We start from the raw sequence: 12,038 nt of genomic DNA, 5'->3' as shown, positions 1-12,038 counted from the left end.
CATAGTGGTGGATGCAGGGAATCCTGGACTTGGGGTCAGAAGACCTGGGTTCTGGTACTAGATCAGCTGTTAAAATATCTGCAAGACCTTGTACAAGTCTTAACCTCTCTTGCTTCAGTTGCCACTAAAATAAACATGTCCAATTAGAGGTTTATTTCGGCACTCAATTTCTATGATTTTCTAAAAATGCAGTGATCTGAGTTATATGTGTCACTGGCCCCCTCCACCATTCAATTAAAACTCACAGCACTGTCACATTCTACAACGTCATTTCCCTTTCATAAATGTTCTAAAGTTTTGGTCTGATTATGGTTCTTTCTGTGCAGTAAACTGGAACAGCTATTTTATCTTGAGAATTGTCGAGTTGGCTGATTGCATAACCCTATAGCTTTAAGTTTAAATGACTCTCGCTGTGTTCCCTGGTAAAAGTATCCCCCCTAGGAATAGGCCCTCTAGACAATCAGAGCTTAGATTTGAGGGGGTGGGGGAAGCACAGATTTCCCTGGTAGATCACTGGGAGTGATAGCAAGTGGAACCATTCCTATTTCTACATCTTGGTTACCAGATCCACGTGTTCTACATATTGGGGACATAACACAATATAAGAGCCAAGTATTTAGGGAATGCACTGCATCCTGGAGGGCAGTAGTCCATCATCACAGGGTATTATCTCCAAGCTGACATCTCAGTTGTACCTTTAAGAGATTATTCCATCACTCTCTCAGGCCAGCAGCTTTGGGGTTGTAGAGTATGTGATAGGACTATATGATCACTTACAGCTTGTCACATCTCCTTTACTTTAAAGAGGATCTCTTTGTCCCTTGGTCTGAGTGATGTTATGTTGAATTCTGTAAACCCTTGGATAGTGGTGCTGACTGAGACCCTGTGGGCAGGAAAGACAAAGTCATACCCAAAATATGTATCCATTTTAGTCAGAATTAATCACTGACCTTTTCAAAGTAAAAGGTGCCCAATGTGTTTAACTTGCTGCCAAGTAGGTGCCATATCAAGGTCTCCCTCAATATTGGTCTCTACCGCTGGAAGTTTGGGTGTTTGTTAGCAATAGTTATTATTAGTAATGGAAAGCCAGATCCCTGGCTTTTGGGCCCATTTATGTCCTCTACCCCTGCCACCATGGCTATTCATGAGTTCCTTGTGCCAACGCTGGGATTGCCAATGACAAAGGCCGACTGACATCCACTGGCAAAGTCATTCTGTCTGCTTGATTGTTTAGTGTCTCATCCATGGTTGATGCTCTTCAGTGGACATTAAGATGCAAAGCAGGCCGGGCGCGGTGGCTCAAGCCTGTAATCCCAGCACTTTGGGAGGCCGAGGCGGGCGGATCACAAGGTCAGGAGATTGAGACCACAGTGAAACCCCGTCTCTACTAAAAATACAAAAAATTAGCCGGGCGCGGTGGCGGGCGCCTGTAGTCCCAGCTACTCAGGAGGCTGAGGCAGGAGAATGGCGGGAACCCGGGAGGCGGAGCTTGCAGTGAGCCGAGATCGCGCCACTGCACTCCAGCCTGGGCAACAGCGTGAGACTCCATCTCAATAAAAAAAAAAAAAAAAAAAAAAAAAAGATGCAAAGCAAAAATCTTCAGATTTCATGTCCACCCACACAGGCCCATTTACAAGCTTCTTTCCTCTGACCAATCTCCTAATTTTTCTCATTCCAAGTGTCTAACCAACCAACCAAGACAATTGCCACTGCCCACAAATTTGTATACATTATTACCTAGAAACACATTACACACAAAGTACATGACTCTTTGGTGTATTTCCTAAAACTGTATTCATTGGGAGGATTTTCCTTCACCACTGTCATAAGAACCACCCTCTCCTTAATGGCCATAGTGTGAGAGGTGCTGGAGAAACAGCAGTGGGGATCTGGGCCACCTGCTCATGAGCCTTTCTTGTGCCCTCTAGCCCTACCCCTACCTGCTCCTGGATCTCTCATTTCCATCTTGCAATGGATTGCTGCTGGGCCTGCCAGACCCTAATACTTGGTGGGTTTGAGAGAAACCAGCTTATGATGAGCAGCTCTGGCCACAAATTCTGTTGATGTTCCGTGGTCAGACTTCAGTGTTTATAAAACCCAGTAACACACCAGAAGCTATTTTTCAAATGGTGAATGATTCTCTGCTACAGATAGCATAGCCTTGCTCCAGAATCCTGGGAGTTTATGTTGTAATTTTCCCATTGGGTCTTGGCATAGGCCCCTGTGAGAATGTAAAACATATATTTGGTCTTCACTCAATTTCCTGGCATATAACTCCTCAAATCCTTAGAATCTCTAAAGTGATGTATTTTTGTATGCTAATAATTGACTGACAGCAAGCAGTCCCTAGGTAGCTTCAGGATGGGGGCTTGCCACTGGAAAGACCAAAGCTTTATTAGAGGGTTGGGACTTTCAGTCCACTCTCAACCACTGGGAAAGAGAAAGGTACTGAAGGTTAAGTTGATCACCAATGGCCAACGATGTAATCAATCAATCCTATGTAATGAGGCCTTCATAAAAACCCAAAAGAGCATGGCTGGAAAAGCTTTCAAATAGCTGAACCCATGGAGGCTCTTAGAGGATGGTGCACCCAGGGGTTGTGGGGAGCATGGAAACTCTGCGCCTCTTCCCCCATACCTAACCATATGCATGTTTTCATCTGAATCCTTTGTAATATCCTTTATAATAGATTGGTGAATGTAAGTAGGTGTTTCCCTGAGTTTCAGGAGCTGCTCTAGCAAATTAATCTAACCCAAGGAGCAGGGTGTGTGTGGGGAGTGTGGGATCCCTGATTTATAGCCAGTTGGTCAGAAGCACAGGTAAAACAACCTGGAGCTTAAGACTGGTGTCTGAAGGCTGCCTGGAGTGGGGCGGTGGTGGCAGTCTTGGGCATTAATTCCTTAAGCTATGGCATCTGATGCTGTCTCCAGGTAGATAGAGTAAGAATAGAACGGAATTAGAGGGCACTCAAAGGGTGCCTGCTGCAGAATTGATTGCTTGCTTGTTGTGGAGAGAAATCCCCAAACATTTGACAGAAGTGTTCTATGTTGCTTGTTATTGTTGACTGAGAGAATAAATGCTTGTGTGTTTTAGTTCACTCATGGCCCCACACAGCATCTTCCCCAATCAGAGACATCTCTAATAGCATAGAAATTGCTGATTCACATGGTTCAAGCAGAAGGAATATCTGTACCCCGTTTGGACCTACTCCAGTGCCTTTTACTTCTCTGGGCCCCAAACAAAGCTGGAAGCTTTCCTTGCCACCCAGTAAATGTGTTGGAGAAATATTACCACATGTGGAATATGAGTCTTCCAAAAGAGAATACCAAGCACTGTGATTTCTTCTTAGTGGTATAAAGCTTGAGATGCAATAATGTGTCCTTTATTTTGGAGGGGATGTCCTATAATACCCTCAGCAAACTTTTCCTATAAAGGGTCAAAGGGTAAAAAATTTTAGGCTTCATAGACCAAATAGTCTTTGTTTCAACTATTAACTCTGCCATTATAACATGAAAACAACCATACGCAATATATAAGCAAATGGGCATGGCTGTGTTCCAATAAAACTTTACTACAAAAACAAGTGGTGGGACAGATTTCACCAATCCTTGTCCTAGACCACCAGACTGCTAAAAATGTCACTAATGTGGTGGGCCTTTGATGGGTTTATCTACCATTCTCCAGAGTATAAGTGTCACTTCTTGGTCATTCAGTCCAATTAACATAGTCTCATGAGTATAATGGACCAATTTGATGTCCTAGGGAATGTCTTGATGATCCTGGTCCCATATACAAAGGCTAGAAAATTTAATGTCATCCTGGGACAACACTATAAACGTATGCAACTGTCCATCCATGTGAATGGAAACTGCTTCTCTTCTTGCTTCTTGATTTGAAAAATGGGTGGGTTTTACCCATCACCCATGTATAATCTTCCAGCTTTTATATCTATTGGCTGGGCCTTTGCCACTCTTTTGGCCTGTGGTCTCCTTCCTTCCTTAGCTAGCCCAGCATGTGTCTAGCTGGTGTACGATGTGACTTATCCTATTTATAGATCTGGTGGTCAGGAGGTGGGGATATATCCCAAGGAGGCATGTGTTTCCTTGTAAGCAGAAGCTTCTGCATTGTCTTCAAGCAAGAGGGGCAGTGCTAGCTTTTAACATGGAGAAATAATCTAGTTCTGCAGGCACAGAGAATTCAGGGAAAGCTGACGATTCAAGATTTGAAGTGCATCAATCAGGACTCTGACCTTAGTGTGACAGAGCTGTCAAGGGTGGAGAATTCAATTTTCCTTGGAGCTCTGCTATTCTAATAATTAAGACCTGGGTCTGATCCTAAGCTTTTTTTGTGCCATCTAGATGTATACTGTCTTCATACGTTGCCAAGGAGGCCCTCTTGCTTTCATGGTCTACTTTATATTAGTTATTAATTATCCTCAACTTATCATTGCCTTTCTTAATGTATTAATGGTTCCCAGTGACACCCATTCAAATTCCATAGTGCTTATAATAACCATTTCCCCCACACCTCTCAAGCATTTGAGATTTTGCCCCTGCCAGTCTATTCCTTTCTCCAGTATCTTATCCCAATTCACCTCTGCAGACGGTTTTAACCATTGTGTGATTACAGTATTACAAAGGCTCATTGCTAGTGAGCCAGTGGGTGATCCAGCTCCCAAATCCCATTTTCAAGTCTCCTTCCTGGAACTACTCTTAGTATCACAGGTCAGCTTCCCCATGAAAAATACAGTAAGACCCTGAGATTGTCATGCAGGAGGTACCAGCGCATCTTTAACAGGAGCTTTATCCCCCATTTTGTGGCCATAGAGAAAACATTACCCTATACTGAGGATGGCAGGGCAAAGGGTGGAATGAGCCTGAGTCCTGATGCCATCACTGAATTAGATATTCCATCCTGGGATAGCCTACTTCTTAAACTTCTGAAGCAAGCACGACGTCTCTTCTGTTTAAGACACTCTTAGGTATTCAGTTACTTGCAGCCAAAGGCATTCTAGCTCATGCATGATCTCAGTTAATGCTTGGCTACCCTATGCTGTGAGGTAGGTGTTATTATTGTTCCCATTTCATAAACAAGAGAGCTTAAGCTTAGAGAATACTTGCTGAAGATCACACAGCTAGAAATTGGTGGAGCCCAGTCTAACCTTAGTACTATCTGCATCCAAAGTCCATGCTCTTCACCCTTTTATAAACATCTATGTGACAATTGATCAAATCAGGAGGTGTATGGTACCATCCCCCAGATCTAAAGGGAAGAGTAGCTTGTGTATAGCTAAGATCCACATACACCAGAAGAGCTGCCCTTAAAAAGCTCACTGACCTCTTACTTGGTGTATTGGGTTGAATGGTGGCCCTCAAAATAGAAGACCATGTCTTCATTGTCAGAACCTGCAAACATGACCTTACGTGGAAAAAAGATCTTTGCAGATGTCATTAAGGATCTTGAGATGAAGAGATCACCCAGGGTTATCCAGGTGGGCCCCAAATCCAGTGACCAGTGTCCTTATAAGAGTCATACAGGGAAGACCTGCCAGACAGAAAGAGGAGGAGGCAATTCCACCATGGAGGCAGAGACTAGAGTGATGCAGCTGCGAATCGAGGAACCCCCGAAGGCATGAGAGGCTGGAAGAGGCAAAAACAGAATCTCCCCTGGAGTCTTTGGAGTTAGCACACTGCCCACGTCTTGATTTTGGACTCTGGCCTCTAGAACTATGAGGAAATAAATCTCTATTGTTTTACACCACCAAGTTTATGGTAATTTGTTGTGGCAGCCTAAGGAAACTAATACTACGTTTATTTCTTTATTATGTAAAGGTGAGCAGTATACTTTCTAAGTTTGCTTGAATATATTGCTCATGTGGCAGATTTCTATTGGAAGCCTTTACACTTTAAAGATAATGTGTGAACTACTTCCTTAGCAGAGGTAGAGGCACCTGTAGAGACATGAATGAGCGTTTTCCTGGGAAGAAGGTCCATAGCCATCATATTCTCAATAGGGTCTTAATAGGATCCACAAAACTAAGAATTTCTGAGAGGGAGCCTGGGCAAATGGATAAATGACAGGTAGCTAAGCTCTAAGAGAAACAAGTGCTAAGACTGTGAAACATACAGAAAATAAGTTTCAAGTATGTGGAAGCTGGAAGGGTCCTGTGTGTCTGGTTAGAAGGCTTCATCTCTTTGGGCAGAAGCTTTGGCTTCCTCAAGAGTGCAGACAAGAAAGCAGAAGTTGTAAAGGTCTAGCAAAGGCGACTGCAAAGGGCCAACTCCACACACCTCAGAGTCTGGAGGAAAGGAAATGCTCCTTCTGGACAAAGTATAAAGAGGTTGGGAAAAAGTTCAAATTTCTCTAGTTAAAATCTGCAGGTGATTGAAGAAGGTAAATTCTGTTACAATGACAAATCAGTAAAATGCTGTCTCAAAAGACTTATTATGCTTCTATATTGGGGTAGAAAAAAGAGAGGGAAAACATTGGTGTCTAAAAACAAGGAATGGTATGAACTTAAGTCTGACTCTAAAAAGGAAAAGGAAGGATATATATTTTCTGAGTCTGCCACTATGAAAATTATGAGATGAAATTTAAAGAATATGAAACAAACCTTAGGCAGAATCTTGGCTGCCAAAACCACAAGCCCCACATGACAGCCCGCTCCACTGAATGCCATGGAAACTGCCTCCCCGGCAGCACGTGGGCTTGGAACCACCTGCACGATTCCTCCATGAAAGTACTTAAGATAGGGTTGGGGTGAGCAGAGAGAGAGAGTAAGGAGAGAGGAGAGTGTTGTAAGGGCAACTCTGCTTCCCAGAGAACTGGAACTGAATCCCTGGAGCCGTCCTAGCAAAATCATGAAGTGTTTTTTAAAACAAATTACCTCACAGGTGTTTACAGTTCAGTTCTGCCTGCCCCTCTGCCAAACTGAAAGGAACGGGTGAAACCCAAAGCTGGCTTTCAGCCCCATCGTTCACAGTTCTAAGAAGGAAACATCTTTCACAAAACAGGAACTTGGTCCTTGAAATTTTCACATACTACAGGCTTTCCTGCCACACACCTGGTATATGACATCCAATAGCTCATTTGCAATCTATCGCAGTAAATGTGCTAAGAGCTCAGGAGAAGCAAAATGCACATATGTATAAATGGGCCACAATTTCTAAGGATTCTGCACTAACATGGGTTTCTTCTGTGAAGCAAATACAGTGTTTCTAAAACTTACAAGAGTAAGGGAACATCAAGTAAGAAAGGCCTAATTAAGTTGAGGGTTTTGTTTTGTTTTGTTTTTTGTTTTTGAAAAGTCATGTTAGACTCTTTCCTCTTGGAACAGAATTAACAAATTAGCAGAGGAATGAAATGTACCAGTCATTTGACCATGTAAGTTACATAATGTAGAAGCACATTTTGTGACATGAGTATTCAATGTAGCACAACCTTTCCTCATCAAATTATCTCATTGTTCTTATCCCACGTTATTTTCCAAACAGGCACTTGCTTGTGAATGGCCTCCAGCATCTTGTAGGGTTTGCTGCTCTCAACACCTCCCATCTGTTGCCTGACCCAGAGGCCAGTGATGGCTTTTCTATGTGGGCCTAATAACAAATGAAAAGAAGGCAGGCATTTATTACATTCAACAAACACATATGTAGAAATTTCTGTGTCAGGCCAAATATTACCATAGCACTTTACAAGCATTAACCCATTTAATCCTCAAAAGACCTATGAGGTAGATTCTCTTTTCACCTCCATTTTACAGATGAAGAAACTGGTCTTATACTTACTGAGAGGTGGAGCCAGGATTTAAATGAGTTTGTGCAATTAACCACTATACCATGCAACCTTAAGTAGTAGTATTATAAAGGTGAATGAAGTCTTATTAACATATAATACTAAGGGCTCATATGTACGCAATTCTTAAAAATGAAGATTTGATTTTATCTTTTAAATGAAGATTTTTTTAAATGGAAGAGGTTACCCAGAATGTTCATGTGGACAGGTTTTCATCATGGGTTTCTAAAGTTGTAATTTGTGAAGTTTTATTATATGTATACAATGGTAGTGTTAGTCAATTGATATAATCAGCCTTCAAATCTGTATGCATCTTTAAATCATCAACTATATTTGTTTCTCTGATTATACAAGGAATAATTGTTCATATTTGAAAGATTCAGAAAAGTACATGGTGAAAAATAAAAATCACTCATAATCCCATCATCCAGAAATTGTCATTGCTGATATTTTCACATACATATTCTTTGGTCTTCTTTCTAAATGTACCCATCTGTATATTGTCTTAACATTTATTAAGTGTGACATTTCGTGCATATAACGGATGCATTATTCAAAGAAAAACAATTTATACTCGTTTTCAGTACCCTCATATGTATTAAATATTCTCTAAGGATTGAAAAAGTTTAAAATCAATACCTTAAGATCACAGAAGTACCATCAGAGTGGAAACAAATAATCAATATATATATGCTAGAGCATTCTTAAAATCAAATATTCAGTCAAATGAAGTAACAATGGTGATATTTTTCAATATAATTTTATTTCATTTTCTGCATTACTTAGAAGCATCAGTAAGATGAAAACATTATTTGTTTCTTAAAACTGTGCCCAAATTAATTGATGTGACACACCCATTAATGATTATTTTCTTAATGAATTGATTCTAAAGCTTCTCTAAGATACGAAGGCATAAGACAACCAAAAAGAAATATTGATTTATAACTGTCCTAATACTGCTCAGCATTTTAAAGTAAACTGTAGCCATAAAGCATGTTATAATTACTAATAAGGTAATCCACAGAATGCCTTGCTGAGCCAAGTGTAGAAGAAATAAATTGTTTCATATTGGAGGAAAGCGAACACTATAAATCAATATACTAGTGTGAAATTTTACATGGCTACATGCTATCATCTCCAGCATCACAAATGACTGAAGGAATTCCTCAGCTGAGAGTGGACTCCTATGGGTGGCCACAATGTCACAGTCTTGAAGACAACTTCCTCTTGACTGTACCAGTAATTTTTCCATATGGATTGTCTAATGGCAGCAAGACCTGTAGAAAAACCACATGGTAACTTAAGGGACATTAAAATAGCTCTCTCCTCCTTTCTATGACTCAATATTAAAAACAAAAACAACTTACTAAACAGGAAAATGTATATGTCCTCCATTAAAGTTACTTCAAGCATGGTAATGCCTTATTATTCTGGCAATAGTTGAGAGATGAGTCAATTTTCTAGAAAATTTAAAAGCTTTTGAAAAATGTTAATCATTGAGATATAAATGTTTCTAAAAATGCATTCCATATCCCTGCTTTGTAAATGCAGTGTATTGAGCACAATTGACCTTTCCTTGGTGACTCACTTTGACCATGAGTCATTGTCCAATGCTGTAAGATCACCATGCCCTCAGAAATGTCTGAGGTCTGCAGGGTTGTTCACTCAATTCTAAATTATAGAATTCTAAATTCTAAGTGCCTCCAGATAGCAGTGCTTTTAGAGTTCTTCCACCTTCCCACCCTGTCATTTGTCACTTCTCTGCTGGTGTCAATTTGTCCAACTTCCTGTTTCTCATGTGTTATGTTCACTTTGTACATACCTGCTGGGTGAGAGTCCAAGAGTGGCTCCAGCCATCCTCAAAGTTCAGACACAAGGACAGCTTGTTCAGCCACTCAGGTGCCTTTATGTAGAGCCCTGACCCAAAGGAACTCAGGCCTTCCTGACTCCAAGTCCCCAGCTGGGCTCCATGAGGGAGCTGCGAGTCTGACTTCCTAGAGGGAAGAACCCTGTGGGCGCGGCCCCCCAACACGCTGGGATTAGTGCAGACCTGAGGTGTCGGGGGCCCTCAGGAGGCCTCCTCCCTCTGCCTGGGGTTCTGAGCTAAGCACTGCTCCAGCCATGACACCTGATCCTTTTTTCTATTTAGGGTCCATTTGTTTTGCCTCTGGTGGACTTGGCCAGGATTACTTTCAGGTCCCTCTCCTGCCCTTTAGAAAGCTTTAAAAAGACTTTACATTCTAATGAATGACATTCTGGTAGCCATATCCTTTCCTTCCTCTAAAGTAAATAGTGCTGCCTCTCCTTGTGGCTGGATGTACAACATGTGGGACCAAGGTTGCTCTCCTCAGCAACTCAGAACTCTAGATCACCTATGTGGGCACCTAAGCATGACCTTTGTTTCCAGATGTGACTCCCCCAGCCTCCACCTGCAGCTGATGGTGTTCAAAGCCTGCTAGAGGCCACCCACATTACTCGCAAAACAGAAAGGAGGTACCTGGCCCGAAGGATTGTGAGGCTTCTGGGCCAGCAGGTACAGAATGTGGGACCTTCTGAAGACCCCCTTCATTAGTGCTTATCCACCAAAGGATATAAGTCTACTAGAGCAGAGCCATGCTAATAGATGGCTGCTTCCCTATCTTACTCCCCAACACATACTAAAAGAAGTTACTCAAAATAATGTTTTCTAGATAATAGAAATGTGTGCGAAGCTGCAGCAAATTGAGAAATCTTATTCTGAATGTGGTCCAAGAGGGAAGAATGGTTCTGATCTCCCAAGAACTGACCACACCAGCCCACCAGTCAGGACTTAAGGCTGTCTAATCAGACACACTGAGTGGTTTAACATTCTGCCATGGCTTAAAAAAAAAAGCAGGAGAAATACTTTTTCCAAGACAAAGGGTTCTTTTCAAAAAATTAATTTCTGCACCTTACCTTCTGTAATTGCAATTAGAAACATAAATACTCTTTCATGTTTTCCTATGTGTATTTTATGCCACTGAACTGACTAGTTAATCAAAAGGTAGGAATGATGGAAGAAAGTGAAAAATAGAATCTTTTTTTCTCCTCATTGCCTCATGATGGAGAATAATGAAGCTGTGTCCTTGTATGGCACTTTTTGGAGAAGCAGATCTCAGAGTTGTTTCCTTGGGCACGCTCTGTTCCTTCTCCGTCTTTCTCTCTTGGACTTCCAACCTTCTATAATTATTCATCCACTTCGAGGGCACTCCAACCTCAGGCATTGAAAGGCCCAGAATTGAAGAGGGCTGTAATCACTGGCAACTATAAATATTCCCCAAAGCAACAGTTGCTAAGAGTTTTATTCGGTGACACTATCATCCCAGGCTTATAAGGAGGCAGAAGGGGATGGGACAGAGATGTGCTTTAAATATATTTAAAGTTCTCTTACCTCTTCCTTATTGATCAGACCCATTTTGGACATGTCTATATTGAAGTAGTGAATGTTTGGCAGGCTGATTTCCATATCTTCTATCTGGAATCCACAGTGGTATGCATCACATTAGGAGCTGCGAGCCTCCATCTCTGTCACTCCAGCCACCCTCACCTCCCCTACCCTCGCACCCATTAGTCAGGTTCTCTCTCTGACTTGGAGACACCCTCTGATGTACCTCCACTGCCCGACATTGTTCTCTCCTACTAGTTCTGTGATTAGATGGTGGGCCTACTCTTCTCCCCTCAGTGTACAACATCTGTTTCTCTGAAAAGAAGGGGCTCCTCGGGTTAGAAATGTGGGAGACCTCTTCGACATCCAACTGGCCTCCAGGTACTGGCCAGTCAACCTTCTAAATTCCTCCTCATTCCACTCCCACCTTTCAGGCCTGTACCTAACACTTATAGGCCCTGCAGTAAGAGTATAATTGGAGACCCACATACCAAATGTATAAAGATTTTAAAGTTATATTAATCAAGCTAAAATTTTTTGAGTGAAATATGTTCTACTCTTCTAACTTGACAAATATACCCTTCATAACAACCTGGTAGGCCAGGTATTAATTTAAAATTCTCTAACTTCTTGGAGTACCATGCCGGGGCATGGCAGCATGGGAAGAGCCAGCCCCTTGCTCCTGGCCCATCCCACCTTCTCTCTTGGACTCACAGGGGTAGACACTCCAGCTTGCATGTCAAGCACCATCCATACCTCCTGCAAACATCTGCCCCTTTGCCTACTCTCAGGCCTAAGTGTGAACACCAATAGCACGATTCGCCCTCTGGAAGACAGATCT

General features: G+C 41.9%; 1 protein-coding gene across 4 annotated transcripts in view; it reads right to left on the bottom strand.

Annotated features, from left to right (window-relative positions):
• Positions 1-8,540: 8,540 nt before the first annotated feature.
• LOC102117077 (uricase) overlaps positions 8,541-12,038 on the bottom strand; it is a 40,501-nt gene continuing 37,003 nt past the window's right edge. For all 4 annotated transcript variants that reach the window (XM_045368210.3, XM_045368204.3, XM_005542887.5 and 1 more), the window contains 2 exons: positions 11,204-11,287; positions 8,541-9,071 (listed from right to left, as the gene is read on the bottom strand). In XM_045368210.3, the coding sequence (XP_045224145.2) occupies positions 8,997-9,071; positions 11,204-11,287 (159 nt within the window). In that variant the 3' untranslated portion in view covers positions 8,541-8,996. The remainder of the gene's footprint in view (positions 9,072-11,203; positions 11,288-12,038) is intronic.

The sequence above is a fragment of the Macaca fascicularis genome, chromosome 1 (genome assembly GCF_037993035.2).
Source record: "Macaca fascicularis isolate 582-1 chromosome 1, T2T-MFA8v1.1".
In the NCBI taxonomy this organism is placed as follows: domain Eukaryota; kingdom Metazoa; phylum Chordata; class Mammalia; order Primates; family Cercopithecidae; genus Macaca; species Macaca fascicularis.
This window is presented reverse-complemented; position numbering and strand designations above follow the sequence as displayed.